Raw genomic sequence first — 26,771 nt, forward strand, 5'->3', positions numbered from 1 at the left:
AGGGAGCCAAAATATAAAATACAAGTACATCAAATACATGAGTGTTCAAGAGAGTTGCATGTTAGAGCTAAATATTTCTAACTCAGTAAAATCTAATTTATTTTAGATGGATCATTAACTTAAATTACAAGTTGTCTATATACAGGAGAAATGTGAAGAAAATGGGGGGCCAAAGGCCAAGGCCATTTATGGACTAGGAGTGGCAGTGCCGCCATTGGGTATATCAACATCTCACGCGGTGTATCAGATACAACAATAATATTTCCTGTTACAAGAGTGAGAAATCTCCACATACTTAAAATGGCATTGTTTTAGGAATGGAGATCCAAATGGAGGCCTACTTTTGATGATAAATACAAAACCAATAGAAACAGAATATAAGCACAAGATCGCAAGTCTTTGTCCTCATTTTTTATCACTTGAATTACTAGGCGTATTATTTGTCATGCATATCCAAATGATGAGTGGAATGTTCGTGTTCACACCACCATTGTATATGTGTATGTGGAATTTGGTTTGTGTAAAGAGTCATTTACAATAGTTTACGAATTTCGTCGTCTCATCCAAAATCAAATGTCAAAGTTCTAATCGTTAATTTATCACTAAACATGTTTAAACTTGTCATCTTAAGTGTTATTATACAATAAAGGTTAACATAGAGCCAAGAAAAAAGGATGTTAATTTTGTTTATACTAACAATAGCATTATTGGGTGTGGAAATTCAGTGTTTAATTATATACAAAGTGGAAGCACAAATCCTATTTTAAACTAATAGAAGTCACAACATTAATTAAAATATAAATATAACTATAATCTTCTTGATTAGAATTTAACCTAACAATCGAATAAATTTATATATGAAATTAACAAAGTTTTCTTTGGCATAGTATTCCCTTTCAAGGGTATACTATTTTACACCCAAAAAAAAAAAAGTTGTAAAGTTTACTTCGAAAGGTAAATTTTGAAGTTTGTAACCAATGTGACAATTTAAGATGAATCAAGTGGGTTATTAATTTTAACTTCTGAGTTGAATTTAACCATAAAAACAAGATTAATACATTCACTTGAGCTGTCTTAATTCGTCATAGTTAATTTAACAGTCAAAATAAATTAAGTGTTCAATAACATTTCAGTGATACTAAAGTCACTTGGAAGTGAACATATTTCCATAAAACTATGTTGTCTGGGCGGAGCCACATATAGGCCTGCAATGGCCGTGGCCCCCTTAAGCTCCATGAAAAAAGCCAATAACTCTTAAACACCTGCTGCAATATCAGTTAAAAAGCTCCGCCGTCGATATCATATTTGAAAACAACCATGCTCTTTTCATGAACTATACGCATTGCCTTTGTGGTTTGTTGTAGAGAAATGAATGGATGCAAATTCCATCCATGCTATAAATCACCTCCAAAATATTATAATAACATAATAGGCTGAATCAAATACAATTTTCGTCCATCAATCCTCTACAAAAGTTAGTAGAGTGAGTCAAATCTCCAATAAAATTATGCAAAAATTTTGGACTGAATTAAGCAATTAAGATATTTTTAGTCAATAATTAAGCAATTAAGACTGGGACAAAGGGTAGGCAGAATCATTGAGGATATAAAGAGTTTGCTGCAACAAGTCCCTGAGTTTTGGTTTGATTTTGTTCATAGAGAAGTTAGTGGTGTTGCACACCGGCTAGCGACTTTTAGTTTAAGTCAAAAAGACATATTTTTGTGGTTTGAGGTGTTCCTGATCTTCCATGATATATTTCTTCAAATATTTAATAAAACTCCCTTGTACAAAAGGGTTATAAAAAGATAATTGAATAGTTGAACAATTCAAAGCCCTAGCGAGTGGTAACCATGGTTAGTTTTTAAACCAAAGGTAAATATAGATGGGGAGGGCAGATAACGATGAATGTGTACAGGTTTTATGCACAAGTACATTAAACCGCCGAATGGAGCCAAAAAGGTCATCAGGCGTTAACGTTAGTTTAGTTTTTTGTGTGTGCGTTTCGATGCGGAAAGCTTGGCTTCGGGACCAGCGATTAACGACGTCGTGTGGCGATACGAAATCGAGAGATAATTGGCCTGTACACGTCAGCGGTGACATGACCCCTTTGTTTTTCGTGTCAGCAGCGGCTCGTCACCGCTCTTTGTGCTCTTCTTCCGTCTCCTCCTCGTGTGAGGCCCCCACACGCTTAAAATCCCGGAGCCCAACCGCGGACGGTTTTCGCTCTCGCGGTTTCCAGTTTAATGACGCGACTTTGGGGATTAATATAAGAAAAGGCCTCTCCACGCTCTAGGATAGCCGCGTAACTTCACACCTTCCTGCAAAGACCAAATTGCATTTTAATACTAATTTTTCATTTTAGTTCATGCAATTTTAATTTTGGCAATTTCGATCCTGGAACTTTATTTAGTCAACAGTCAAACTTTTTACAAAAAATCAAAATCTTTTTTTTTTTTTTTTTCCGACTTATGCTTTAAGTTGACTGCAAATGTTTGGAGTGGCAAAATACTATCACATGTAATGGCGCATATTACCATATTGCATTTTATTTATCAGTTTGATAAAGTCTACAATTTGGAAGCAAAAGATTAAAATTGTCCAAATTAAAATAATAGAGACTAAAATAGAAAATGAGTAAGACAATAGAGACTTTTTTACAAAGTAATTCGGGAGAGAAGATGTTCGAATACAGAATCATATGTATTTGATAAATTTCTACGACGACCACTTTTCCGGTAAAGAAAGTAGAAGGTGATTACCCAAAGTTGGGAAAATGCTCCGCAGAAAGAGTGGTGCTGGCTGCTGGGACAAGATCAAGCGCACTTTATTTAAATTTATTTGGCCCAAAAAAGTCAAAATTTTCTTAATCACTTTAACCATTCAATTATTCAAAAAGGTCAAGAATTTAATCCCTTATTTTATTTTTATCCGCCACACGATCTTGACACGTAAGAATCTAGAATTGAGTTTTGTACCGTCAAATCACGTTTGGTGGTGGTCCGTGGGAGTGCATGAAGATCCATCACCGACCTTTATAAGGATTGGTCAGACATGTAAATTAACGTACCTTCTAAAGGACCTTTTGAACAATAACCTAACTTCCTTTTCATGCATCATTGAGATTTTGCATATATCTAGATTAGCACAGAAGCTTTTCATTAAAATAAAAGATTAGTCTAATATGACACGAAATATCTCTACTGATTACATTATTGATCATATTTTGCTCAAATTTCAACAACGAACATAAATGTAGTATCTCGTTACAGTGATTATCAGTTATGTAAATATTATTAAGAAATGCGATGAATAATGTAATTAGTAAGGCCTAGTTTGGGATTGCTGTCACTTTAAAAAAAAAGTAGCTTCTGTGCTTTAAAAATAATTAGCTGTAAAGTAAAACAGCTTCATGTTTGGTAAACACTATTTTTAAAGTGATGTTAGTACAAAAAGCAGTGTTAAAACCGTTTGGTAAATTTTAATATAAAATTGTTGTAACTGTGAATAATGATTAAAATAGACATGATGTTAAAAGTGTTATGCACTAATCATGTGGTGGTAGTGGTAGTGATGAAGTGGAGTTGGTGGTGGAGATGAAGACGGAGTTAGTGGTTGTGGTGGTGGGGATGACAGTTGTGGTGGTGGTAGTGGTAGTGGCAGCATGGTGGTTGTGGTGGATATTGAGGTTTTGGAGGTGGTGGTGGCGGCGGCGATGGTGGTGAATGAGGAGGAGGTGATGTTAGAGGTGGTGGTGGCGGAGGACGAGGAGGAGGAGGATGTGGTGGTGGTGGTGGTGGTGGTGGTGGCGGTGGGGTCAAGGTAGTAAATGTGGTGGTGCAAGTGGTAGAATTGGACGTGGAAGTGGAGGTGGTGTCATTTTTAAAAATGAATGATAATATTTTGGGAATTAAAAAAATTTATTAAATGTTCATATCTGTTTTTTTTGAAAGCAGTTTTGAAAAGAATTCAGAGTCAGTTTTTAAAAGTTGTTGTCAAAATGCCATTGCTTTTAAAATAATCGGGATATTTTAATTTTACCAAACATCTTAAACTACTTAAGTTTAAAATTAAGCATATTTTTGGCTAAAAAAAGCAATCTCAAACAGGACCTAAATATGATGTTTAAAAGTCGGAGTAAAGGCATACACGTGTTTATTTCTTGGTAAAAACAAGTGTAAACACCGTTCATGTTCATGTTCCACTTCATGGTTTCACAGTTTTGATCTTCTCTTTTTAAGGATTAGAAATGTTGGTGGAGAGGTCGAGGTGCTTTCATCAGACTTCAAAGGAAGAATATGCTCTCACATATTCGGCTCCTACGGGTACACGTGTGAAGATAAGACCAATTAAGCAATAAAAACAAGAACAGCTTTATTCTAGTAAGTAATAAAATATATTCATTATTATCGTTGTTGCGACTTTGCATTTGCATGCCTGGCTGCGTCTCATTCTGGGGACAGACTCTGCATATGCACAATGGCCCCACAAAATCTTCTAAGCTTCAAAATTCGTTCAATTAGCAAAGGTGAAAGGGGTAGTGCACGTAACCCACTTTTATCAAATTTATTATAACATAATAACTACAATAATCCGAAGTTATTGATTTTGTTGAAGAATTTAAACTCCGAGATCTGAAACTTGTATAAAACTCCACACCTGCTAGATTATGCTAATAGGGGTGTGAAATATATGATAAAGTTACTCATACTATTTTTTTATTATCAAATCTTGGGAGAAAATGTTAGTTGGGTTTGATTCCCCTTTCTCACCATCTTAATAGAATTAACAAAACCTATAATGGGACAATTGAAAAAAAAAAAAAACCAAAAGGAAAAATCCACTTAGAAATGGGATTTAAAAGGACATAAACATGTTGAATAAACACCCCTATCCTCCCCCAAACACAAAAAAAGAGTGATTATTGAAGCAAGTGTTTAAAATGATGGTAATTAGAACAAAAGGAAAGGGGCCAGAATTTTATATTATGATATTTGTATGAATGAAGTGAAAGGGAAGAAAGTGGAGCATTTGAGAGACAGATGAGGCAGCAGCCGTACGGAGCCAAAGTGGAAAGGAAGGCTCATGAAAAAAGTAGGGCAGAGAGAGTGGGATTTGTCTGCCTCCACAATCATCCTTTTTCAGGACTTTTGATTCTCCCTGAAAAAGCTTCTACTGATGGGTTAGGCTGTGCCACGTTCATTGCATTTTTGCAACTTCTTTCATCTCTCAAAATAATATCTTCAATTTTCAATCCTGCCTCCCCCACCCTACAAAGTACAACCCCAAAACACAAAAAAAAGGTTCCACAAATCAAAATGAAATTAAAATTCAACATGACTTTATTTAGCTGCACAACTCATAATCTTTTTCCTTGCTAATTTGCAAAGCACAGAATCAAAGTTTGTACGTCGTCAACTGATCAAGTTGAGCCAGTATGACAATAATTACAATCAACCAAAATTCTAAACAATGGCTACAATCAACTACAAGTTCATAGCAATGTACTTCTGAGTTTTGATCAACTAAAAAAAAAATTTGGGGATCTTTTTTACCTTTAAGTTACTATCTCAACCAACGTTACGGCAGCAAAGACGAGAAAAAGAACACCTCCGGTGTAGGCAATGGCCTGCAGAAGGAAACCGAAAACGACTGTAATTTATTTTCTGCGCGTTTATTTATACCATTGAGTAAAGAAAGAAACTACTTAGTGTGCAAGTCATTTCCAAGAGCAAGATGATGCTTAGGCCATCAAGAGACAATACAATGTATTGTTACTTTGTTAGCTGTGGGGTTCAATGTGGTAAGATAAGAAAATTCATTTTTTAACCCATGTAGGCCAACTGCCCGTAGTTCAACCTGGGAAAGTGTCGAGGCATAAAACTGAACTGATCTGGTTAATGAACTTGCTAGTCTAAAGAACCTTTTGAAAAGCATGTAGAGCAGGATGCTGTTGACCTATTTATGGTCGCCACATAATTTTGATACTTATATTCTCAGGGTACAGATTGCCTATACAAAGAATTCCACAGGCTATATTCCATAGAATTCAAACCAATCCTTCATTGCACTATTATTTTCTACTTAAGAAGAGAATAGCAGAAGTCAAAAAAGCAGACAAGAAGTTTTGAAAGAGCTTTGTATCTAGATAGATTGAGGAAAATTCAGGGCCAATTCAGAACATCTTTAATCATCTTTTTCTACTTTTAGTGTTAGCAGCGTGAAGTTTTATGTCTTATGCTTGTTCAAAACAATTGACACGCTGTCAACTACAAGAGACACGATAATGTCATTTTCATTAGCCAAAAAGGTTGAAGTTTTTTTCCAATTGGATTGATGTGTCCAGTGGAAAAACTCTAGATAATAACATAATCACATGATGGTTCTGCTTTTCACAGAGGATGCGTATTGGCAAATGAGTGAAAGGTTAGAAGTTCAGTTCTACCTTCTCTGATAAGAATGTGCCCAGTAAAGAACCTCCTAAAACAGCAAGCTACACACCAAAGAGAAAAAGAAAAGAAAAGGGGAAAATAGGTTAGGCATCCCACATATATATTACACACATGAGTGAGAAAAGTTTATCCGATTCAAAAGGGAAAAAATTGATGTGAATTAAAAATGATACAAATGCAAATAGTTGATTTGCAGAACCATTTAGATTTTTACTTTTAGTAACTTCAAAGAGCACCTTCAGAAAGCCAATAGCTTCTAGTCAATAAATAAATTTGCACTTGTGACTGATGTAGTAAAAATATTGGATTAAATTATTTTACAATTAAAGAAGAATTACCAAAGTTGCAACACCATGACCAGCCAGTGCTCCTCCGATGACTCCAAGGGGTGAAGAGGCTGCAGCAAGTGCTGCATATGAAACAAAATATTGTCTTACTAAGATAATTTTTTTTTATAAATATTTTATAAAAGGGGGAATGTATCTACAAAATAGTGGGACCCAAGTGCGCATGTAATTGATCCAGACTTTCTCACCATCTCAAAATAACATTTTAAAGCAGTGTGCTGAGCTGGTAAATAGACCATAAATAAAATGTGAATTAAATAATCAAGATATCCTGTTACTCTTCCTAGGCTAAAAGAAAAGGAAAGTCAAAGGGTGATATTCCGTTAGGGGAAGAACTATCACCGAAGATTGAAACATATAACACGAAAGGATGATTTCTTTATATAACAGTAACTTCACAACCAAGTATAAATAAAATCTAGTAACACGCGATCTTGATCTGTGCAACTCACCTATTGTAGAGAAAAATGATTTGTCTCCCCATTCAGCAACAAAAACTAAGAGGAATGTGCTAATGACAGTGCTAGCAGCAGCTAATATTCCAGCACCGTTTCCTGAAAATTTGGAAACAGCTAGCTCTGCCTGATTTAATGAATATATGACAATAAGATTAACCCTCACAAAGGAAATGTGGCTTCAAAAGGCAAAAAAAGACGAAGTGAAAAAATTCAGTCTTGATATATCCATGGTAATTTGCATATGAACAAACTATAGTATTACCTCTCTTTGTTCATCTTCTGCTTTCAAACCGTCACTTGAGGTGGCATCACGCAAAGTTGAAACTCCAAAATAAACCTGAAATTGCTTACATTTAATAGTTCTGCTGGAGAAGGATTTTTTTTTGTTTTAATGGATGCTTATTTATTCTGGTTTAAGAATCAAAAGATAGAATTACCAAAAGGAGAACTGCAGCAATATCGTCAATGGGTAGATCAGTCTCACCAAACCTGTGATTAAAGACTATATCAGAGTGATCACAAACAATTATAATACCATTACTTCATACAAATTAGATGGACAGATCCAAGTGAAATTTACTAGATAGGATGATTAAGAGCCTCAGGGACCCAAGAGTTATATGAATACCAACTAAGAAAACATTACAAAAGACTTATGTATAGCATTTGGAAATTTCCCGCCATAAATTATTTTAACCAAGCATAAATAACACATCCGCCCAAATTCTTTAGATGATAAAAAAAGATATATTATTGCTGTGACACAATTAATTTACCACGTAAAAACATGCTTTATAAAGAACAATTAACTAGATTATTCAATTCAAGGATTTCATCGTTGTAGTAGGACACGCCCAAGATCCCTACTGAAATGCAAATCTCAAATACCTGAATGGTAGGATTTCATCGACGTAGTGAAAAGTTCGTCCAAGAACAACAGATATGATGGTCATTGCCCTGTAAGTAAGCAAATCTAAGATTAAGGATATGGTGCAACTACACAATCAATAGTTCTTGATAATATAAATCACCTTTATAAGGATGTGTGTGTGTTTGATAGAACCCAACAACCTTCATAATCACCATGATTGCAAGAAATGGGTTTGGCCAAAACACAGTTACTCGATTGATAAGATTTGAAATGCTATGCACTGCTATCAGCTTTCAAAAGTATCACTTTGCCATGTGGGATTCATACTTAAACTAAACTTCACAATTTGACCTATTATTGGCAATGTTCACACACTCTTTGCCAAGGTAGACTGGTAGAGGTTGGTTTCCCCTATTTACTTACATGGATGTCCAGTTGTTTTATCATGTAGTAACTTGACGTAACATATTGCAGATTCTTCTTAGTACTTATGATAAAAAACACAAAATGGAAGTTGATTATGCAAAAGAACATCTGTATCACCATGCACAAACAGAATAACATACGCAAGTGCACCAAAGGTCCCAATAAAAACAACAGGAGCAGAATTCCTAGCTGCTAAAAGTGCCTGCAGAAAACAGCAAAAGTCATAATTATATGCGATCAAAGCATTCTATCTTTAACGTAATGCTAAAAACCTTATATACATATGTCAAGTTGTCAACTATGAGAGTTTATGTAGAATTAGGTTGATCCTTTAGTCATTACTCATTAGTATCTCTCTCCTTTAATCCTACCTTTTTCATTAGGATGGGACAAACTCTGATACATCAGTTGATAAGACAATTGGGAGACAAATAAGGAAGATGAAATTTCTGACTCTCTGATGAGCACGGTATACAAATAGTCACTTAGAAAGTTGAGTCAGGTAGAAAAGTGGGTTAATTTATAAACTGTTCCACTAGTCATGGGAAAAGCCTATGCAAGTGCACAGGCTGTGCACTTAGATGAATATGATAGTCATTAACATATTAAGTTCACATTGGTCACCCATTAACATTTAAAAGAGTTTGGTACTCAAGCACTACCGGAGAATGAATCGTTAAACCTTACCGCAATAAAGAAGGTCTTGTCCCCTAGTTCTGAGAAAAAGATCAGCAAGAATGCCTGCAACAAAAGGAAATGCATTCTTATATTTAGTTGTCAGAGGTGGATGTTAATAAATGGTTATACTGATTTTGGTAAGAGAGAAAGGAAGAAGGAAAATTTGTATCCTAGAAATCATCTAAAATTGGAAAGCTCAAAGGCACTGACATATAATTAAGTTATCAAAACCTAGCAGAAGATCGTGATCTCTAATTTAAGACTATGTGCCGACTAGAATTCAGGCTTCACTTACAACAACAAAAATGCCAGGTTACAGAAGTTAGAGGGAGATTTTCCTAACTGAAGCAAAACCTGTGCTAAGATCACCAAGGTCCCCTAGAAAAGGAATTGATGGTAAGCCACTAGCAAGATCAGATATAGCAAAAGCTGGTTCAGAGCCTTGAAGTGCAAGAAATCCAAACAGCAGAATAGCCTTCCAAAAATGAGAGAATGAATTATGAGTCATGATCTCTCTATCCATGTGACAATTCTTTTTTAAGTTCTTCTTTGGTAGTGCTTTATCTAAAGCAACACAATCATCCTCAATGTCAATTGGGTTTGTGGTCACCCTGCATTTCTCGTAATTAAGGTAGTGCAGCTCCTGCGTTAAAATTAACATGCAATTAATGCTGCATTAGGAATTAAAAAATTTAAAAAAAAGAAAAAAATGGTCTCGAATTTTCAGAAAGGAGAAAAAGATTATGGGCTTAAAGAAGATTCATTACCAGGTCATCTAAATTTCCAGAAGTTTGTAAAAGACGTCGAAACCATTCCTCACAGGTGTTCGCATTCCACTTACATGAATACCTGAAACACAAAAATCCTGCTTTCACTAAAAAATTCAGGTGCTTCATTCTAACTGGCCACTTTTCTAAGAACAACCCAGAAATAGAACAAGGCAAATTTTCCACTAAAACTTCAAAATTTAAAGCAGCCTTAGGAAAAATTGAGATGGAAGTTCATGAATTGTACTCACCTTGAGGAAACGAAACTTGGGTTTGGAAAAGAAAGCTTCGAAGTGAGCTTCTTGGACCGTAATTTGAAAGGAAGCAAGTAACATGAGGAAGATGATGGCTTGAGAGGTTTAGGAAATGGTGAAGGCAGTGAATGCACCCCCAGAACGCTCTCTGAGAGCGTTATGCTTCGCATTCTGTCACACACACTCTCTCTTTCTCTGTTTCTGTGGAAGCTTTTGGCACTGGGCTTGGAACTGTTGAGGCTCTGAGACTCAAGAGTGGCAATAGAGATAAGCAATGGGAGGAGCTAAAAAGCGCCAAGACATCAATACCGTTTTATCTACTTTCCAAAACTCCATTTGACCCCTCCTATTTCATTGAAATTCAAATTTGATCTCAAACGACACGTCGTTTTATTCCTTTGAGAATGAGTTCCTTCACACTCTGTATTACACGACATCTCGTATAAACAAGGACAAACAAAACCAAGCACCGTCTCTCTGATTCAGTGACTCTCTCTCTCTCTCTCTCTCTCTCTGAAGTTGAACTCTGAACCAGTGAGCTCGTGCAATTCGAAAATGAACAGGTAAGCATTTGCCCTACTCTTCTTGTTGAATTAGAAAAACGCAGCGTTTCAATCATGTACCCTAGCCCCTGCTTATTATGCCTTTTTCTTTTTTGTGTTTTTGCTGATATGCGATTAGCTATGGAAATTGAGGTTCAAATTTGACAGATTAAGTTGCTTCCCTATGCATTTATTTCATAATTAGTGTTTTGGTTTTGTCTAATGTGATCTGCTGATAACAGCTTGATCATCAGAAGAAAGCTTGCTGAACATATCAGCAGATTGAAATTTCCACAGAGGACTTTATGTACGGATGCAGCTACTAAAGTTTCCAGCTCCCATAGTGTCCAATCCAGCAATGTAAAGTCTTCATATTTTATTACATTGGGTTTTTGTTTGTTGCTTTGTTGAACCGGAAATAATTGTTCTTTTCCAATCAATTTATTTGCCCAGTAAAGTGATTAACTTGCAAGAATATTAATATTCTTCCAATGTTTAATTTGATGGTTTCTTTTGAAATCCCAGGATCATGTGGGGCAACAGAGTTTTCGCAATGAAGTCCACCCGTACGACATTGCTATTGTTGGAGGGGGCATGGTTGGCATGGCCCTTGCTTGTTCCTTGGGTAGGTAGTGTATTGTGTTTCTTTTTGACAAACTCTAGTTTCAATTACTATTGGTATCATCTCATGACTTCTTGAATATTTGTTTTTAACCTGATGTAATTACGCTCTATGTGGTTTTTAAATCAAAAGCTGTTGAGGTCAGTCGAACAGTTAGAGTTGATTTTGTGATTTTGCATTAACTAGACATCTGCTCAAGATATTTTTGTAGGTTTTTCATGACTAGATTCTCACCTTTGTGTTGGATAGAATGGAAACTTAGCAACGTTGTCAACGGTGAAAAAAGTGATTAGGTGGTAGTGCACAGAGACGTGTATTCTGCTGTGCTTTTGTTTCTCAACCAAAATCCATGAAATGTACTTAATAACTTCATTTTTTTTATAAGAGAAGATTTTTTGTTGAATTGCTTTGTTCTGTAGCACATTTCTACACTGACATACTAAAATTTTCCATCTATTGTTTTATTCTGTTTTTTTAGCTAGAATGCCACTGACCAAGCACTTGAAAGTTGCCATCATTGATAGCAATCCTGCATTATTGAAGGGACTCAGCATCAAGAAAGAAGACCCTCCTGATCCAAGGGTCAGTACAGTAACACCTGCAACTATATCTCTCTTCAAAGGTATCAGACTTGACATATATGTGATTCTTCTCTATGTACTGTACCAACATCCATTTCTCATGTTTTCGTTTGGAAATTGTGTTAAGAGAGCTAAAATCAGATTTCCCTGCACAAATCTGGTTAGCTTGTATTGCCCATTTGTAGGATGTAGCAACCATGGTTTTCTATTTTGATTGTAACCATTCCAGAAGTGTGACTTCTTTCTTGGGCAGAAACAAATGTTGAACTTTTTCTGGCAATAACAACAGTTGAATTTTGCAGATATTGGTGCTTGGAAATATGTTGAACAGCATCGACATGCATATTTTGATCAAATGCAGGTGATTGACTTTTCCAGTTTCTTATAGCATATTTTCATCAAATGCATATTTTGCTCAACAACAGTAGTTCACATTTTGTTTATGTTGCGTATTGACTTACAAGATCTGATTCAAATTGCTAATCCTTTAATGAATGAAATGATAAATCATGATCTCAAAGCACTATGCCTACCAAATTGTTCAGTTGTCTGTCATTTAGTTTTTGTTTTAACTCATATATTTTCCCAACTCTGTTATGCGGGTTTATATTGTTTCTTACTCTTCAATGGTCCCTAAGAGCCGTGCGTTCATATTTTTATTTCTTTCTTCTGAAAATGCACTGCAACATATTCCACCTCCCATTGACATGCTATTTTTCAATACGATTGATGATGCGATGCATTGATTTGAGGTTGAATTTATTCCTTCATGATCTTTTGTAGGTTTGGGACTATACTGGCTTAGGGTATACAAAGTACAATGCAAGAGATGTGCATAAAGACACTCTAGGGTAAGAAGAAGTAGATTGTTATTATTTTTTTGGTAATTCATTTATTACTAGTAGAATATGATGCTGATTTTGTCTTATGATCAGGTGTGTAGTGGAGAATAAAGTACTGCACAGTTCTCTTTTGTCATGTATACAGGTATCTAGCATAGCGGAATGGTTCACTTTTTTATTTCGTTCCAAATAAAACACTTAATCACTCATGACTCATGTAGTTTCTTAGTTCTGATTGTTGTTGTTTTTCCCTAGTTTTTTGGTGGCTGTGCCTTCAGATTTATTATTATAGATTTGCTTTTCCTTGAAGATATCTTTTCTTCACGTGTTTTTTCCTGATGAAAAAATTCTTTAAACCACCTTGCATTCTTCTCTTAATACTCTCTGTTGTTTTTGAATTTTCATGTACGGCATATAAGTCTCAATACTTTCTACAGCTAAGAAGGTTAAGCTTTGACAGGATACAGATTTCCAGAAGACTATCTACCCTTCCAGATTGTCTTCAATGACTTTACAGCCAAGAAATTTATCCATGGGGTGGATAGCACATCATCGGGGTTGAATGAGCGGGGAAACTCAGCAAAGCTGGATCTGAGTGATGGCAACAGTCTGTATGCAAAGTTGGTGGTAATTTTCAGTTGCAATTGAAGAATTTGTATTCTCCTTTAATAGAGAGTAGGATGACAGAATTGTCTATTAGCAGTGAGAAAGTTTAACATATCTCATTTGTAAGTTATTGATTGGCATCAAGTCACATAGAGCTTATTGCAGGTTGGAGCTGATGGGTCCAAATCACGTGTTAGGGAGTTGGCAGGATTTAAGACAACTGGATGGAACTACTCACAGAATGCAATCATTTGTACTGTAGAACATAGTGTAGAAAATCGATGTGCATGGCAACGATTTCTACCTGCTGGGCCAATTGCACTTTTGCCAATAGGTGATAATTTCAGTAACATTGTTTGGACTATGAACCCAAAAGAAGCAACTGATCATAAATCATTGGCTGAGGAAGATTTTGTGAAAGATGTCAATTATGCGCTGGATTATGGATTTGGTCCTCATCCTAAGTCGAGCACCTTAGGAAGTGGAGGCATATTTTCTTGGTTTAAAACAGACGTGAATTTATCTCCTGATGAGTGCTTCAAAGTTCCACCGAAAGTGGTGAAGTTGGCATCAGAAAGAATGGTGTTTCCGTTATCTTTGATGCATGCCAATGACTATGCGTCAAAGCATGTGGTTCTAATCGGCGATGCAGCACACACTGTTCACCCTTTGGCTGGGCAAGGAGTTAATCTGGGTTTTGGAGATGCATTTGCTCTTTCAAGAATCATTTCTGAGGGTATTGCAGTGGGAACAGACATTGCTGAGGTGGGTGATTTCCTTTTTAATTCTTTTTATGAAAAGTCAGTTATTGGTTGCCACAAAACGTGCATAATGTAGTATCTTTATTTGTACGAGGGGTGTGTTTGTTTACTTGAGAGACATGGAGATCTATTAGTAATCATTCAAATCATAAATAAAAATCCGGATTGTAATTGTAAAACGTGTAAAACTTTCACTATGAAATCAACATAATACAAAATCACAAACTAGATGATTAATTGAATATGCCCAAGTAGTAACATGAAGGTGCTATCTAAGTCTAACACAGCTTTTAAAAGAAAGAAAATAAACTAAGGCGAAACCATTGCTAGTGTGTCAGTTACAGAAATCATGTTTCCTGAGTGGTATGCATAGTAGTAAATGTAATATGAGCGATCAAGTGGATTCCATTTTGTTTGCCTTTGTTGTTTTGAAGTGTGAATCTCTTGATACTTGGTTTTCTGTACCAAATAAGCAGGCTTAGTGTCACACTACATTCTGGTGACTATGGGTTGGTTTTTCTGTATTTTCCTTTTGATAATCCTGATGATGATGGTCGAATTGAATCATCTGACGAATGTAGTTCTAATCTTATGCAGGTACTGTTGTTGAAGAAATATGAAGCAGAGAGGAAATCAGCAAATGTCACAATGATGGCAATCCTGGATGGTTTCCAAAAGGCTTACTCGGTTGATTTCGGACCTCTAAATATATTGCGGGCTGCTGCATTCAACGGAGCACAGTATATTCCACCCCTTAAAAGGAGTATTATTTCATATGCCTCAGGGGATCAAAGATTCCCAATTTTCTCTTGAGACAGATGTAAATATGGTGAGATATTTTCCTTTGATCAATCTTGTATAAGAATAACTGCCGTTCTGGTTAAAGCGAAAAGTTATATGGATGGCTTATTTTGATCCCCTCTATAGTGGATGCGATGGCATGGTAGAATGTCCCTAAACTCAAACTCTGAAACATGTTCTTTATAAGTAAGACTTACAACTCAAAATCTGAATTCTCAAACCTCAGAGGCTCAAATTCAACACGCGTTCGTTAGCAAAGTAAACTGAAAACTCCAAAACAAGAGCCATAAACAAATTGGTTACCAACACTTATACAGATTTATCTTGGCGCGTACTTCCCCCTCGAATGCATTAGTCATCAAAGTGGCTATCCCTCGAGCCATGAAGAAGTTGCCGGTACCGCCAATCACTGAAATATCCCTGGTTTTGTTCATCAGTGGATCAGCACCAGCAAAGTTGATGCTTCCCTTGTGTTTGGGTGAGTTAAACACAAAGGAGAAGCCAAGCCAAGCAGTGAATATATGTTTCTTTTCGTACAAGTAGAAGCCTTGTGCGCGACCGACTGGGGTTGAGTGTAGATTATTGTCTAAGGTAATGGGGTCATCAGGCACAACCATGTTCCCGAAATGGCTTTTTCTTGCCAATATGGTTCTGTTTCCCCAAGCTGGTGCTCCAACAATGGCTGATGTTGCATTCTTGGCATTCTTTCCGTTGTAAATAATGTCGTGGAAGTAAAACACCAGCTTCTTACACGGTTTGTGAGCCCGGACTCTCTTGCCTGGTTTGGCTGCGGAGGTGGACAAGAGGAGAAGAAGAGGAGAAGAGTTGAAATTGGTCTTAGGGTAGCCATGTTTAGAGGATATATAGGAGAGAAATGTAGTTGCAAGTATATGCTCTGACAAGTTGTGAATTGGCATGGTCTTAACTTAATCGCATTATATAAGTTTTTCTCAGAAAATTTCAGAGCTAGTTCAAATTTTTTTCTTTTGGTCTTTCACTAAAATAGTAATTAACTTGACTTGCACGCCAACCTTAAGCACTGCTCGGATGGGAATGGTCCTATATACTATGAACTTACCTGGCTGTATTTTTTCTTCTGGTCACTTCATAACTACGACTAACATAATCATTTGGGGCACCACGAACATTTGGGACCCTATATTGGTTAGAAAAATTATTTCTAACGTGAGGATATAGTGCAGTGCAACATAGCTTTAAGAAAAAAGAAGAAAGAAAGCGAATTTTGTTTAGGGTGTTTAAAGTGAGTTTTGTTAACTGAATTACAAGGGCTTATGGTTTGATTACGTGTAGTGTAAGATTTCAGTTGGTTCAATTATTTATAATGATCATATAGAAGGTAATTTGAACTCGAACTTATTGTGGAGGGAAGTTTGTTGTTTTCTCTATCCAATTGTAACTAGAGAGATCTATTTTCTCCCCCGATATTGTTTGAGACACCAACTTATTGCAACAATTTTTGGACACCAACTGATGGAGTAATGTCTTATTTGATGTGAATAAATACAATTCAAAGCCCAAACAGAAAAAAAAATTAGTGTGAGAAAAAATAATGTAATATATTGGTGTCTAATGCAAATTTAGAAAGAAAATGGAAATCTAATTCTAATACATTTTATATAAAAAAAAGGTGGAAAATTAAGGTGGTGAGTGGTTTGGTGCCTCTCCTAAATTCCTAATGCACTCGCTAACTTTGGCAATCATTTCATACATAAATATGCTTGTGTTCATTGGTTTTATGGGCCCCAACTTTGCGATTAGTGGTTTTAGTCTTGTCTGCAATAACCTTACCAACTCACTCAATTATCAGTTAGGAAAGGCTAAAGGAACTATTACAACTACAAGCAACAACTTACTTCAAATAACAAACACACTAACGACCAACATCAATCACCATTCACTCAGATACACCCCATAAGTTCGGAAAAAATAAAAATAGAAAATCTGAAATTTTTAGAAATTTCAACCCATTTATTAAAAAAATTGCGGATTTGTATTAAAAGCGAACACCTTTTTAATCGTTAGATTGACGAGTTCTCATTTTTCTAGTAGGTTTAGATTTGTCTGAAGTATTTGAATTTGTTCATGAAGATTCAAATTTAAAGATTAAAAAATGTACCTAACCAAGAAACCAAATATGGATAGAATTTGATCGTCGATCTATTATTGAGTACATGCATTCATTTCCCCCTATTCTGGATACAAAAGCATGATTACTATCCTGATCGATCAACAAAATTTGGATCAAAGTTAAACCAAAACTGAAATCAAAGTGTGAGATGAATGCCAAATTAGCAATACCTAGTCACACGAATTTTTACCAACACTCATACAACTTAATGTCAACGCGAAGACGAAAATAAACTTCACCCTCAAATGCATCAGTCTCCAAAGTAGCAACCCCTCTAGTCATGAAGAAGTCCCCAGTCCCGCCAATGACAGAAATGTCCCTAGTCTTGTTCATCAATGGGTCTGCCCCGGCAAAGTTGATGCTCCCTCTGTGTTGGGTCGAGTTGAAGACAAAGGAGAAGCCAAGCCATGCAGTGAAGATGTCTTTCCTGTCATAAATATAGAAGCCTTGGGCACGACCAACTGGGGCAGAGTGCAAATTGTTGTCCAAAGTAATTGGGTCGTCGAACACAACAAGGTTACCAAAATGGCTTTGCCCTGCCAAAATGGTCCTGTTGCCCCAAGGCGGTGAACCCACAATGGCTGCAGTGGCATTTTTGGAATTCTTGCCGTTAAAGATAATGTCGTGGAAATAAAAGGTTAGGTGTCTGCATGGGTGGTGAGGAGGAGAACGAGGCTTGATATGGGGTTTTGGGGTAGGGGAAGCCATGGTTGCATGGAGGAGAAAGAAGAGGAAGAGAGCTGAAACTAGACCCTTGTTTGGTTCCATTGAGAAGCAATCAAGTGGTCAGTTTTGCTTGGAGGAGTGAATTGGGTTGGCATTCTCTAACCATATTATATAGGAGTTTGGAAATGTTGAATTATTAATTAATGATGATATCTAAATACATAGTGGATAAAGCTTGGCTTAAAAGGCATTCTATTGCTAGGTGATTAACCAGAGAGAGAACTTTATCCTTGTGGATTATTTAAGTTTGATAGCTTTGGTTCTACGATTATTATCATGATTGGTGCACAGCTAGGGTTTTGGGACCAGTGGAAAAGGTTGTGGCTACAAAATCACAAAGCAACTTTTTCTTTAAAAAGCTCGGCACCTTACATGTCACATGCGTGCATAAACTTTTCTTCTTGTAATTTTAGAGAAATACTTTGTCGTATGTGTCGATTTGAAATTTATCTCCAAGCACTACAAAAAAAAGTGGCAATAGTCACCATTTTGTCATCAATTTTAGTGACTGTTGTGTGGGTTACTAAAGGCAACAGTTACCATTTTTGACTTTTTTGGTGACTAAAAAGGCTTTTAGTCACATTTTTGGCTTTTTTTTAGTGACTAAAGCCTTTAGTAACTCCCACAACAGTCACCAAAATTTGTGACAAAATGGTGACTGTTGCCACTTTATTTTTTTGTAATGAAGGCAACTCCTTATTTGTAAGAAGCCAAACATTGTCATTTTTTCTGTAGCCATGAGACCAACATTTGTTGTCTTTTTCCGTTTACAAGCAACAAATTTGGAGGTTGAAATTACCCACTCCATGCCAAACCAACCAAACACTAAAATGAGATTAATATCCCACATGATGAAATTTTCTAGCTTATATCCGAGTCTTTTCGATCGGGTTGTCTCCTCTCTATTTTGATGTCTAACTAACACCAATTATATCTAACCTTTTCCCAAACAATAATAAGTCCACTTGCATGGAATGGAACTAGCCACCAGATCCACCAACCTAGCGACTTAATTAACCTCGGCCATAAAAACCTGGTAGAGGATACAATAACTAATTTGATAGGATGTGTGTGATGTGTGACGATACTAACATAACAAAAATGCGAGTAGAGAGATACCATCTTAAGAGCATCTTCATCCATAAGAGCAACTCCACCCATTTGCCTTAGCTATGGCAAGGGGAGCTAGGGCAGCTACTATTCACGTGAATAGTGGTTGCCCTTGCAAAATCCAATTTTGTGTTTCACCCGTTGCCCTTGCTAAGGGCAGTTACTATTCATTTTTTTGTTTTATTCACAATTTTTTTACCTCAATAATTAATTTGGATAATATTTTCGGATAAGATTTACGGGTTCCTACGTGTCAAGACTATTCATAATCGGATAAAATTTCGGGATAAGATTTTTTGGTTCAAATTTCGGATGAATTTCAAAATTCAAAATTCAGATAAATTTTTGGGTTCAAATTTCGAATGAATTTCAAAATTCAAAATTCAGATAAATTTGGGTTCAAATTTCGGATGAATTTCAAATTTCAGATAAGATTTTCATCCAATCAAATCAAGCCACGTGACATCTCTATCTTGCCAAATTTTTCTATAAAACCAGAGGCTCACCTCATACCTCTCACACCACATCTTTCAATATTTTCATTTCTTAGAGTTTAGAATTCATACTCCATTCATTCTCAATGGAAGAATATAGGAGATGCTTGGAGAGGCAAGAGAGAGAAAGAAAGGAGAGAAACCGTAGAGCCGATGAAATCAATGAGTTGCAGAGGCAAGTTGATGAACAAGTTCTCATAGCAGTGGCAATGGAAGAGGAAGAGAACCAAGGTCGCCGCCGTGGTTCACAAGTCGGCCGTCGCCGGAATGTGGACAGACATAGGCATTCTCGGGGTAAGAATCTTTTGGAAGATTATTTTATCCCAACTGCTTTGTACTCTGATGTTGATTTTCGAAGGCGATTTAGAATGCAACCCCATTTGTTCAATAAAGTCATGCATGATATTTGCAATTATGATGCATACTTTGTTCAAAAGTGTGATGCTACTGGGGTTTTGGGCCTTCTTCCGGAGCAAAAGCTTACAATGTTATACGCATGTTGGCGTATGGAGCATCTGCTGATCAGGTGGATGAGGTTGCCCGAATGGGGAAGTCCACTACGTTGGAGGCTTTGGTAAGATTTTGTGATGCAGTTGAAAATCTGTACACTAGGGACTACCTGCGTAGACCTACTCCCAGGGACCTCCAACGGCTTCTACAAAAAGTCGAAGCTCGAGGATTTCCAGGAATGATTGGTAGCATCGACTGCATGCATTGACAATGGAAGAATTGCTCAACTGCCTGGCAAGGTGATTACGGAAATAGAAAAGGCACAAAAAGTATCATCCGAAGCCGTTGCTGGCTTCGACACATGGGTTTGGCATGCATTCTTCGGAGTTGCCGGAGCCCAAAATGACCTCAACGTCCTGGGTCAATCTCCGGTCTTCAACGATGTTTTGACCGGCCAAGGCCCCAATATTACCTATCAAGTCAACAATACAGTCTACCAGACGGGGTATTATCTAGCTGACGGTATCTACCCAAGGTGGACCACATTTGTCAAATCCATTCCGAATCCCCGATCCCATAAGCAAAAATTATTTGCTACTTATCAAGAAGGATATAGGAAAGATGTCGAAAGGTGTTTTGGCATCCTTCAAGCTCAATGGTTGATTGTTCGAGGTGCGGCCCGTATGTTTGATGAGGAGATCCTCCGAAGCATTATGATGACTTGCATCATCCTCCATAATATGATTGTGGAGGATGAGTACGATTATGATGCTGGAGAGGTCTATGAACCGGATCCAATAAACACGGCATTGACCCGGATTTATGAAAGGCCCATGAGGCCAAATGGAGAATCGTTTGAGCCGGAACCGTTGGTGAGGGACGATCGTATGATGACCCGGATGATAGATCGATATACAGAGATGCAATCTTCGTATATTCATGAAAGCCATCAACTTGACTTGATAGAGCATATATGGACGGTGAAAGGGAATGAAGATGAATGATGGAGCATAGATGCTTTGGTTATGTTTTAGGCCTTATGTTTTGGTTGTGTTGTTTTTTTATTTATTATTGTGCCTTGTTTGTAGTTTTTATTTTTATTTTAATTATGTTTTGTTTGATGTATGGAATATGTTGAATAAAATTGTCTTTTATTGAAGGTTTTGTTTATTAAATAAAGAAATCCAATACAAGTCATTAAGAATTACTACTACTAAAATAAAAAACATGAAGTACACCAACTTTAATAGAAAACAAGAAAAATAAAAATACATAAAAGGCATGCCAACTAATTTAATGGTTTTGATCATTTAACCAATCCGTGTTGCTAGGCCCATCATCCTGGAAAAGTCTTCTTCTCATAACATCTCTTCGTTCTAGCTTCCAATATTGTTTTGTATCAGGGGACATATGGCTTGTATCCATCGCCATAGTTTCCCGATCCGTCTTCTCCATATCTTTTTTGCGCAAATACTCCTTTTCTCGTGCACACTCGGCTTGAATTGCCACCTCCATATCTTGGCGTTTTTGCTCCATTTCAATTCTTATGCCGTTTTGCCTTACAATTTCCTCCAAAAACTTTGAATTATGATTGCTTGAATTACCCGTTTTCTTTGCCTTCGCAGTCTTTCGGCCAATGGGTTTCGGTTCCTTTTGGATGGGAGAGTCTTCACTCATAGGGGAATCGAGAGGTGAATCCGATGTCGTTGCATCACGGAGAGGCGTCTCGTTTAACACAACGTCGGGACCCATGTGAATAATATTGAAGCGTTTACAATATTTCACCACCTCCCAACATTCATGATGGGTGAATTTTTTTTTGCCACTCCCGGTTGCACCGAACCACATATGTGCTTGAATAAGCTATTTAACAAAAAATGGAAATGCAATAACTATTTAAAATATATTGGATATGCAAGTAACAAAATAAAAATAATGGAAATGCAATTAACCTTACAAATAAATTGGAAGAGCAAGAAATATGAAGAAACAATTGAAAATGCAATAAATATTAACAACATATTGAAAATGCAAGAAATATTAACAAAATATTTGAAATGCAAGAAATATTAACAAAATATTTGAAATGCAAGAAATATTAACAAAATATTGAAAATGCAATAAATATTAACAACATATATATATTAGGACATTAAACTTAATATAACGAAAATTACAAAATACTTACCTCGTTAGTACGATTTTCCCCACTTCTATACAAGTTCATCGCTTTTGCCAAGGCATCTCTCCATTTTGCCATCTCTTTGTTGAGAAGTTTCCACCTACTCGACAATGCCATTTCCGTACGAGGCGAGTCCGGAATTTTTTCTCAAAATTCGGCATGAATTTTTTTCCACATATGGAAAAATTTCATCTCATTGCCTGTCAAGGGACAATGACAAACTCGGAGCCAAGCCTCACACAAAGAAACATCTTCCATGGTGCTCCACGCCCCTCCGGTTTCAATAGAAGAAGCCATAAAAATAAGAAATAAAATTACAAGGTGAAAGAGATGAAAATGTTGAGTGAAGAGTGAAGAAAATGTTGAGTGAAGAGTGAAAAAAATGTTGAGTAATTGTAGAAGTAGAATAAAATGTATGAGAATTGGTGTTGAAAGTGAAGGGTATTTATAGGTATTTATAGGAAAAAAAATCAGAATTTTTAAGTATTTTTTTAAAAAATTTCGATTTTTTTTCATAATTTTATTGCTGAAAAATCGCCAGCCGTTGGATGAAGCTTTGGAATCAAATCGGAGCGGTGTCACGTGTCTTCCACTGTTGGGCTGGCGTCATGTGCGTCAAGACGCGCCAAAGGTAAAAAATTTGAATTGCGTGACGACGCCACCGACGTCACCCCACGCTTTGGACTCAGGCGAACTTGCCTTCAGCCACCGGGTTGGTGGGTCCCACACCCCGGGCTTGGGCCTCTCTGAACGCAATTTTTTCCCCCTCGGGCTGCACCGGTGGAATGGCTCTAAGGGCTAAGGCTAAGGCTAAGGCAAGCAATGGTGCTACTATTCACGTTAATAGTAGCTTGCCATTTGTGGTTCCACCCCGAAGGCTAAGGCTAAGGCAAATACTATTTATTGTACTTTATTTCCTTTTTTTATTATTTATTTATTTATACTTTAAACCATTAATTTTGATAATATTTTGTAATTAAATTTTCGGATAAGATTTTTGGTTGCCACGTGTCCATTATTTTTCAGAAAAGATTTTTGGATGAGAATCTCGGTTGCCACGTATCTTATTCCAGATAAAATTTTCGGATATTCATTAAAAAAAATTATAATCTCATATTTCAGATAAGATTTTCACCCTCTAAAATTGTGCCATGTGTCCCATGTCAGATAAGATTTTCATATATTAAAAAAATATTATAATATCAGATTTCAGATAAGATTTTCACCCTCTAAAATTGTGCCACGTGTCCCATGTCAGATAAGATTTTCAGATATTTAAAAAAAAATTATAATCTCATATTTCAGATAAGATTTTCACCATCTAAAAATGTGCTACGTGTCCCATGTCAGATAAGATTTTTAGATATTTTAAAAAAAAATTATAATCTCAGATATCAAATAAGATTTTCACTCTCTAAAATTGTGCCACGTGTCATCTCTATCTTCTGAATCCTTCTATAAAACTACACCATCAACTCATACCTCTCACACCATCTCTTATCTATTCCTTCATTTCTCATATTTTACAAAACACATTCTACTCTCAATGTCAAACTTGAGGAGGGTGTTGAAAAGGCAACAGAAAGAAGAGGAAGAAATCCGGCGCAGACGTGCTATTGAAGATCAAGAGGCCGATGAAGAAGAGGAAGAAATGCTTGCAACAACGGTGTGTATGCTTAATCAATCAAGGCAACACCGCCGTCGTTGTACTCCGAATATGGACAAGCGTATGGAGTCTCGGGGTAAGAATCTCTTGGAAGATTACTTTATCTCAAATTCGTTATATCATGTTTCTAAGTTTCGAGAGAGATATAGAATGCAGCCATATTTGTTCCAAAAAATCATGCATGATATTTGTAATTACGACACATACTTCATTCAGAAGTATGATGTTGTTGGAGTTTTGGGTCTTCTCCCAGAGAAAAAACTTACAGCTGCTTTGCGGATGCTTGCTTATGGGGCATCTGCATAGCAGGTGGATGAGATTGCAAGAATGGGAAAATCAACTGTCCTAGAGTGCTTGGTGAGATTCTGTGATGCAGTGGAAAATTTGTACACGAGGGAATATCTTCGCAAACCGACGCTGAGGGACCTGCAAAGGCTTCTCCAAAAAGCTGAGGCTCGAGGTTTCCCAAGAATGATTGGAAGCATCGATTACATGCATTTGCAGTGGAAGAATTGTCCTACTGCTTGGCAAGGAGAGTACGGGTATCGGAAGGGCAAAAAAAGGATAATTTTGGAGGTCGTAGCTTCATTCGATTGTTGGGTTTGGCATGCCTTCTTCGGGGTTGCCGGATCTCAGAATGACCTTAATGTCCTTGGTCAATAGCCGGTGTTCGACGAGGTATTGCGAGGTCATTCCCAGATCACGTACCAAGTCAACAATACCGTATACTTGGTGCGTACTACCTTGCCGATAGAATTTATCCTAGGTGGATCACATTCGTGAAAACAATTCCGAATCTCCAATTCGATAAGGAAAAAAGCTTTGCTGCCTTTCAAGAAGGTTACAGAAAAAACGTGGAAAGGTGTTTCGGTATCTTGCAAGCTCATTGGGCAATTATTAGAGGTGCTGCTCGGATGCTAGATGATGAGGTGTTGCGGAGTATTATGATGACTTGCATCATCCTCCATAACATGATTGTGGAGGATGAGTATGACTACGATGCTCCAGAGGTGTTTAAACCCGATCCCATGAACACGGCGTTGACAAGAATATATGAAAGGCCGATGGGACCAAATGGACAACCAATGGAGCCCGAACCGTTACTTTGGGATGGTCAATACAACAACCCCATGATTGATCGTTATCAAGAAATGCAATCTTCATATGTTCACGAGAGACGTCAACTTGACTTGATTGAGCGCTTGTAGGAGATGAAAGACAATCACAGTGGATGAAGTCAAGATTAGTGCTTTGTTTGGAATTATGCTTTGTTTTTAATTATGCTTTATTTTGTGTGTGGTGTTTTTTGGAATTATGTTTTTAAGTATGGTTTGTTTTGTGTGTTGTTTGCAATAAATTAAGGTTTGTTTTTAATTATCTTTGTTTTAATGCGCAAATGTTTTTAATAAATAGTCATATTATTTAATGCTTTCTTTATTGAAAAAAAAGGAAACAATACAACAAATTAATACATATGGCAAATCTTTCAATACAACCTAATGGTTTTGATCATTTAACCAATCCATATTGCTAGGTCCATCGTCATGGAAAAGTTTTCTTCTCATCACATCCCTTCGTCTTAGCTTCCAATAGGCCTTTGTTTCAGGAGACATATGGCTCATATCCATGACCATGATTTTCATCTCTCTATCCTCCATGTCTTTTTCTTGTGCCTGCTGCTGTTGAATTGCAAATACTTCTTGTCGTGCGATGTCCGCTTCTTCTCTTTTCAAGTCTCTCTCAATTCTTAGTTCGGTGTTTTTAGCTATTTGGTCCATAAATTGTACACATTCATTGTTCGAATTGCTCCCTCTCTTGACATTTGCCGCTTTTCTCCCAATAGGTCTCGGCGGACGTGGGAGTGGTGACTCCGTTTCCATTGGGGAGTCCAATGACGAATCGGTTGATGGCGAATCGAAGAGTGGCGTCTCATTCAACACAACCGCTGGACCTGTGGGAATAATTTTGAATCTCAAACAATCCTTCACAACTTCCCAACATTAGAAATGCAAGAAACTTTTTTTGCCTTGCCCCATGGCACCAAACCAAACTTGTGCTTGTATGATCTATTGAAAAGAAATAATTGGAAGTGCAAGAAAAAAAAAGATTATGCAAGAAAATATAAACAATTTTTAAATGCAAGAAAAAAATTGATTATGCAAGAAAATATGGACAAATTAGAAATGCAAAAAAAAAAAAAAAACATTATGCAAAAAAAAAAAAGTTACATTAAATTGATTAAAATGGCAATTATAAATATTTTACCTTATCGGATATATTTTAACCGCTTCGAATGTTCTCCCTTGCTTTTGTCAAAGCATTTCTCCATTTCCCTAACTCTTTATTCAGAATTCTTCATCTACTAGACAAGGCCATTTCGGTCCGAATGAAATCCAATCTTTGACAAAATTCTCCATGAATTTTGCTCTACATATGAGAGAATTTCATCTCATTGCCCGTGACAGGGCAATGACTAACGTTCACTCAAGATTGACACAACTCAATATCTTCCTGAATTATCCACGCCCCTCCGGCTTCAACAGAAGATGCCATTTATTTTTTTGATACAAATGGAAAGTAGTAGAAAAATATGAGTGGAGAGTAAAAAATATTGGAATGAGAAGAGTTTGTATGAAGATTTGGTGTGGAAAGTAAAAAATATTGGAAGGAGAAGAAATTGTATGAAGATTTGGTGTGGAAAGTGAATAAAATTGTTAGGTATTTATAGGGAAAAAATCTCAAATTTTTTGGTATTTTTTTTAAAAAAATTCAGAAATTTTTCGAATGACTCGATTTCGGATAAAACCGATCGGAGCGTCGAGTTGCGACACGTGGCGAATGCCCGTTGAATTCCGCTCAATGATGTCATTGTGGACGTCGGCGCGACATCACGCCCTCGGGTTGAAGCCCAGCGAAACCCGCCCTTGGGCTTGCCCGGGCTAGTGGGATCTGGGGCTTGCTCGAGCCAATTCTCTCGCGCTAGAGCCGC

General features: G+C 36.8%; 4 protein-coding genes and 1 pseudogene across 5 annotated transcripts; 2 read left to right on the forward strand and 3 right to left on the reverse strand.

The window, feature by feature from the left end:
* Window positions 1–4,812: 4,812 nt before the first annotated feature.
* Window positions 4,813–10,530, reverse strand: LOC103337612 (protein PAM71, chloroplastic). 2 transcript variants are annotated; one of them, XM_016795916.2, is made up of 13 exons: window positions 10,248–10,530; window positions 9,997–10,078; window positions 9,573–9,872; window positions 9,239–9,292; window positions 8,692–8,753; window positions 8,143–8,211; window positions 7,692–7,743; window positions 7,517–7,591; window positions 7,249–7,378; window positions 6,788–6,858; window positions 6,443–6,490; window positions 5,553–5,626; window positions 4,813–5,267 (listed from the first exon to the last, which is right to left on the reverse strand). In XM_016795916.2, exons 1-12 carry the CDS (start codon window positions 10,418–10,420, stop codon window positions 5,555–5,557), a joined length of 1,188 nt encoding a protein of 395 aa, XP_016651402.2. In that variant the 5' UTR covers window positions 10,421–10,530; the 3' UTR covers window positions 4,813–5,267; window positions 5,553–5,554. The 2 variants fall into 2 exon arrangements, with proteins under 2 accessions (XP_016651402.2, XP_008239002.2); XM_008240780.3 differs by lacking the exon at window positions 4,813–5,267 and having other exon boundaries at window positions 5,302–5,626.
* Window positions 10,531–10,671: 141 nt separating this feature from the next.
* On the forward strand, window positions 10,672–15,125 carry LOC103337611 (FAD/NAD(P)-binding oxidoreductase family protein). The gene is given in 11 exon segments (XM_008240779.2): window positions 10,672–10,813; window positions 11,035–11,152; window positions 11,318–11,417; window positions 11,893–12,036; window positions 12,298–12,356; window positions 12,779–12,846; window positions 12,931–12,982; window positions 13,298–13,375; window positions 13,378–13,464; window positions 13,609–14,208; window positions 14,802–15,125. Coding segments are annotated over 11 exon segments (1,530 nt in total). The 5' UTR covers window positions 10,672–10,805; the 3' UTR covers window positions 15,018–15,125.
* A 130-nt stretch (window positions 15,126–15,255) lies between these two features.
* On the reverse strand, window positions 15,256–15,870 carry LOC103337610 (disease resistance response protein 206-like; annotated as a pseudogene).
* Window positions 15,871–17,161: 1,291 nt separating this feature from the next.
* Window positions 17,162–17,982, reverse strand: LOC103337609 (disease resistance response protein 206-like). Its single transcript, XM_008240778.2, has one exon. It carries the CDS (start codon window positions 17,920–17,922, stop codon window positions 17,341–17,343), a length of 582 nt encoding a protein of 193 aa, XP_008239000.1. The 5' UTR covers window positions 17,923–17,982; the 3' UTR covers window positions 17,162–17,340.
* Window positions 17,983–23,662: 5,680 nt separating this feature from the next.
* LOC103337700 (uncharacterized) lies at window positions 23,663–24,445 on the forward strand. Its single transcript, XM_008240873.2, has 2 exons — window positions 23,663–23,782; window positions 24,092–24,445. Exons 1-2 carry the CDS (start codon window positions 23,663–23,665, stop codon window positions 24,443–24,445), a joined length of 474 nt encoding a protein of 157 aa, XP_008239095.2.
* The last annotated feature ends 2,326 nt before the right edge of the window (window positions 24,446–26,771 follow it).

This window comes from Prunus mume, linkage group LG7 (genome assembly GCF_029339155.1).
Source record: "Prunus mume cultivar Tortuosa linkage group LG7, ASM2933915v1, whole genome shotgun sequence".
Lineage (NCBI taxonomy): Eukaryota > Viridiplantae > Streptophyta > Magnoliopsida > Rosales > Rosaceae > Prunus > Prunus mume.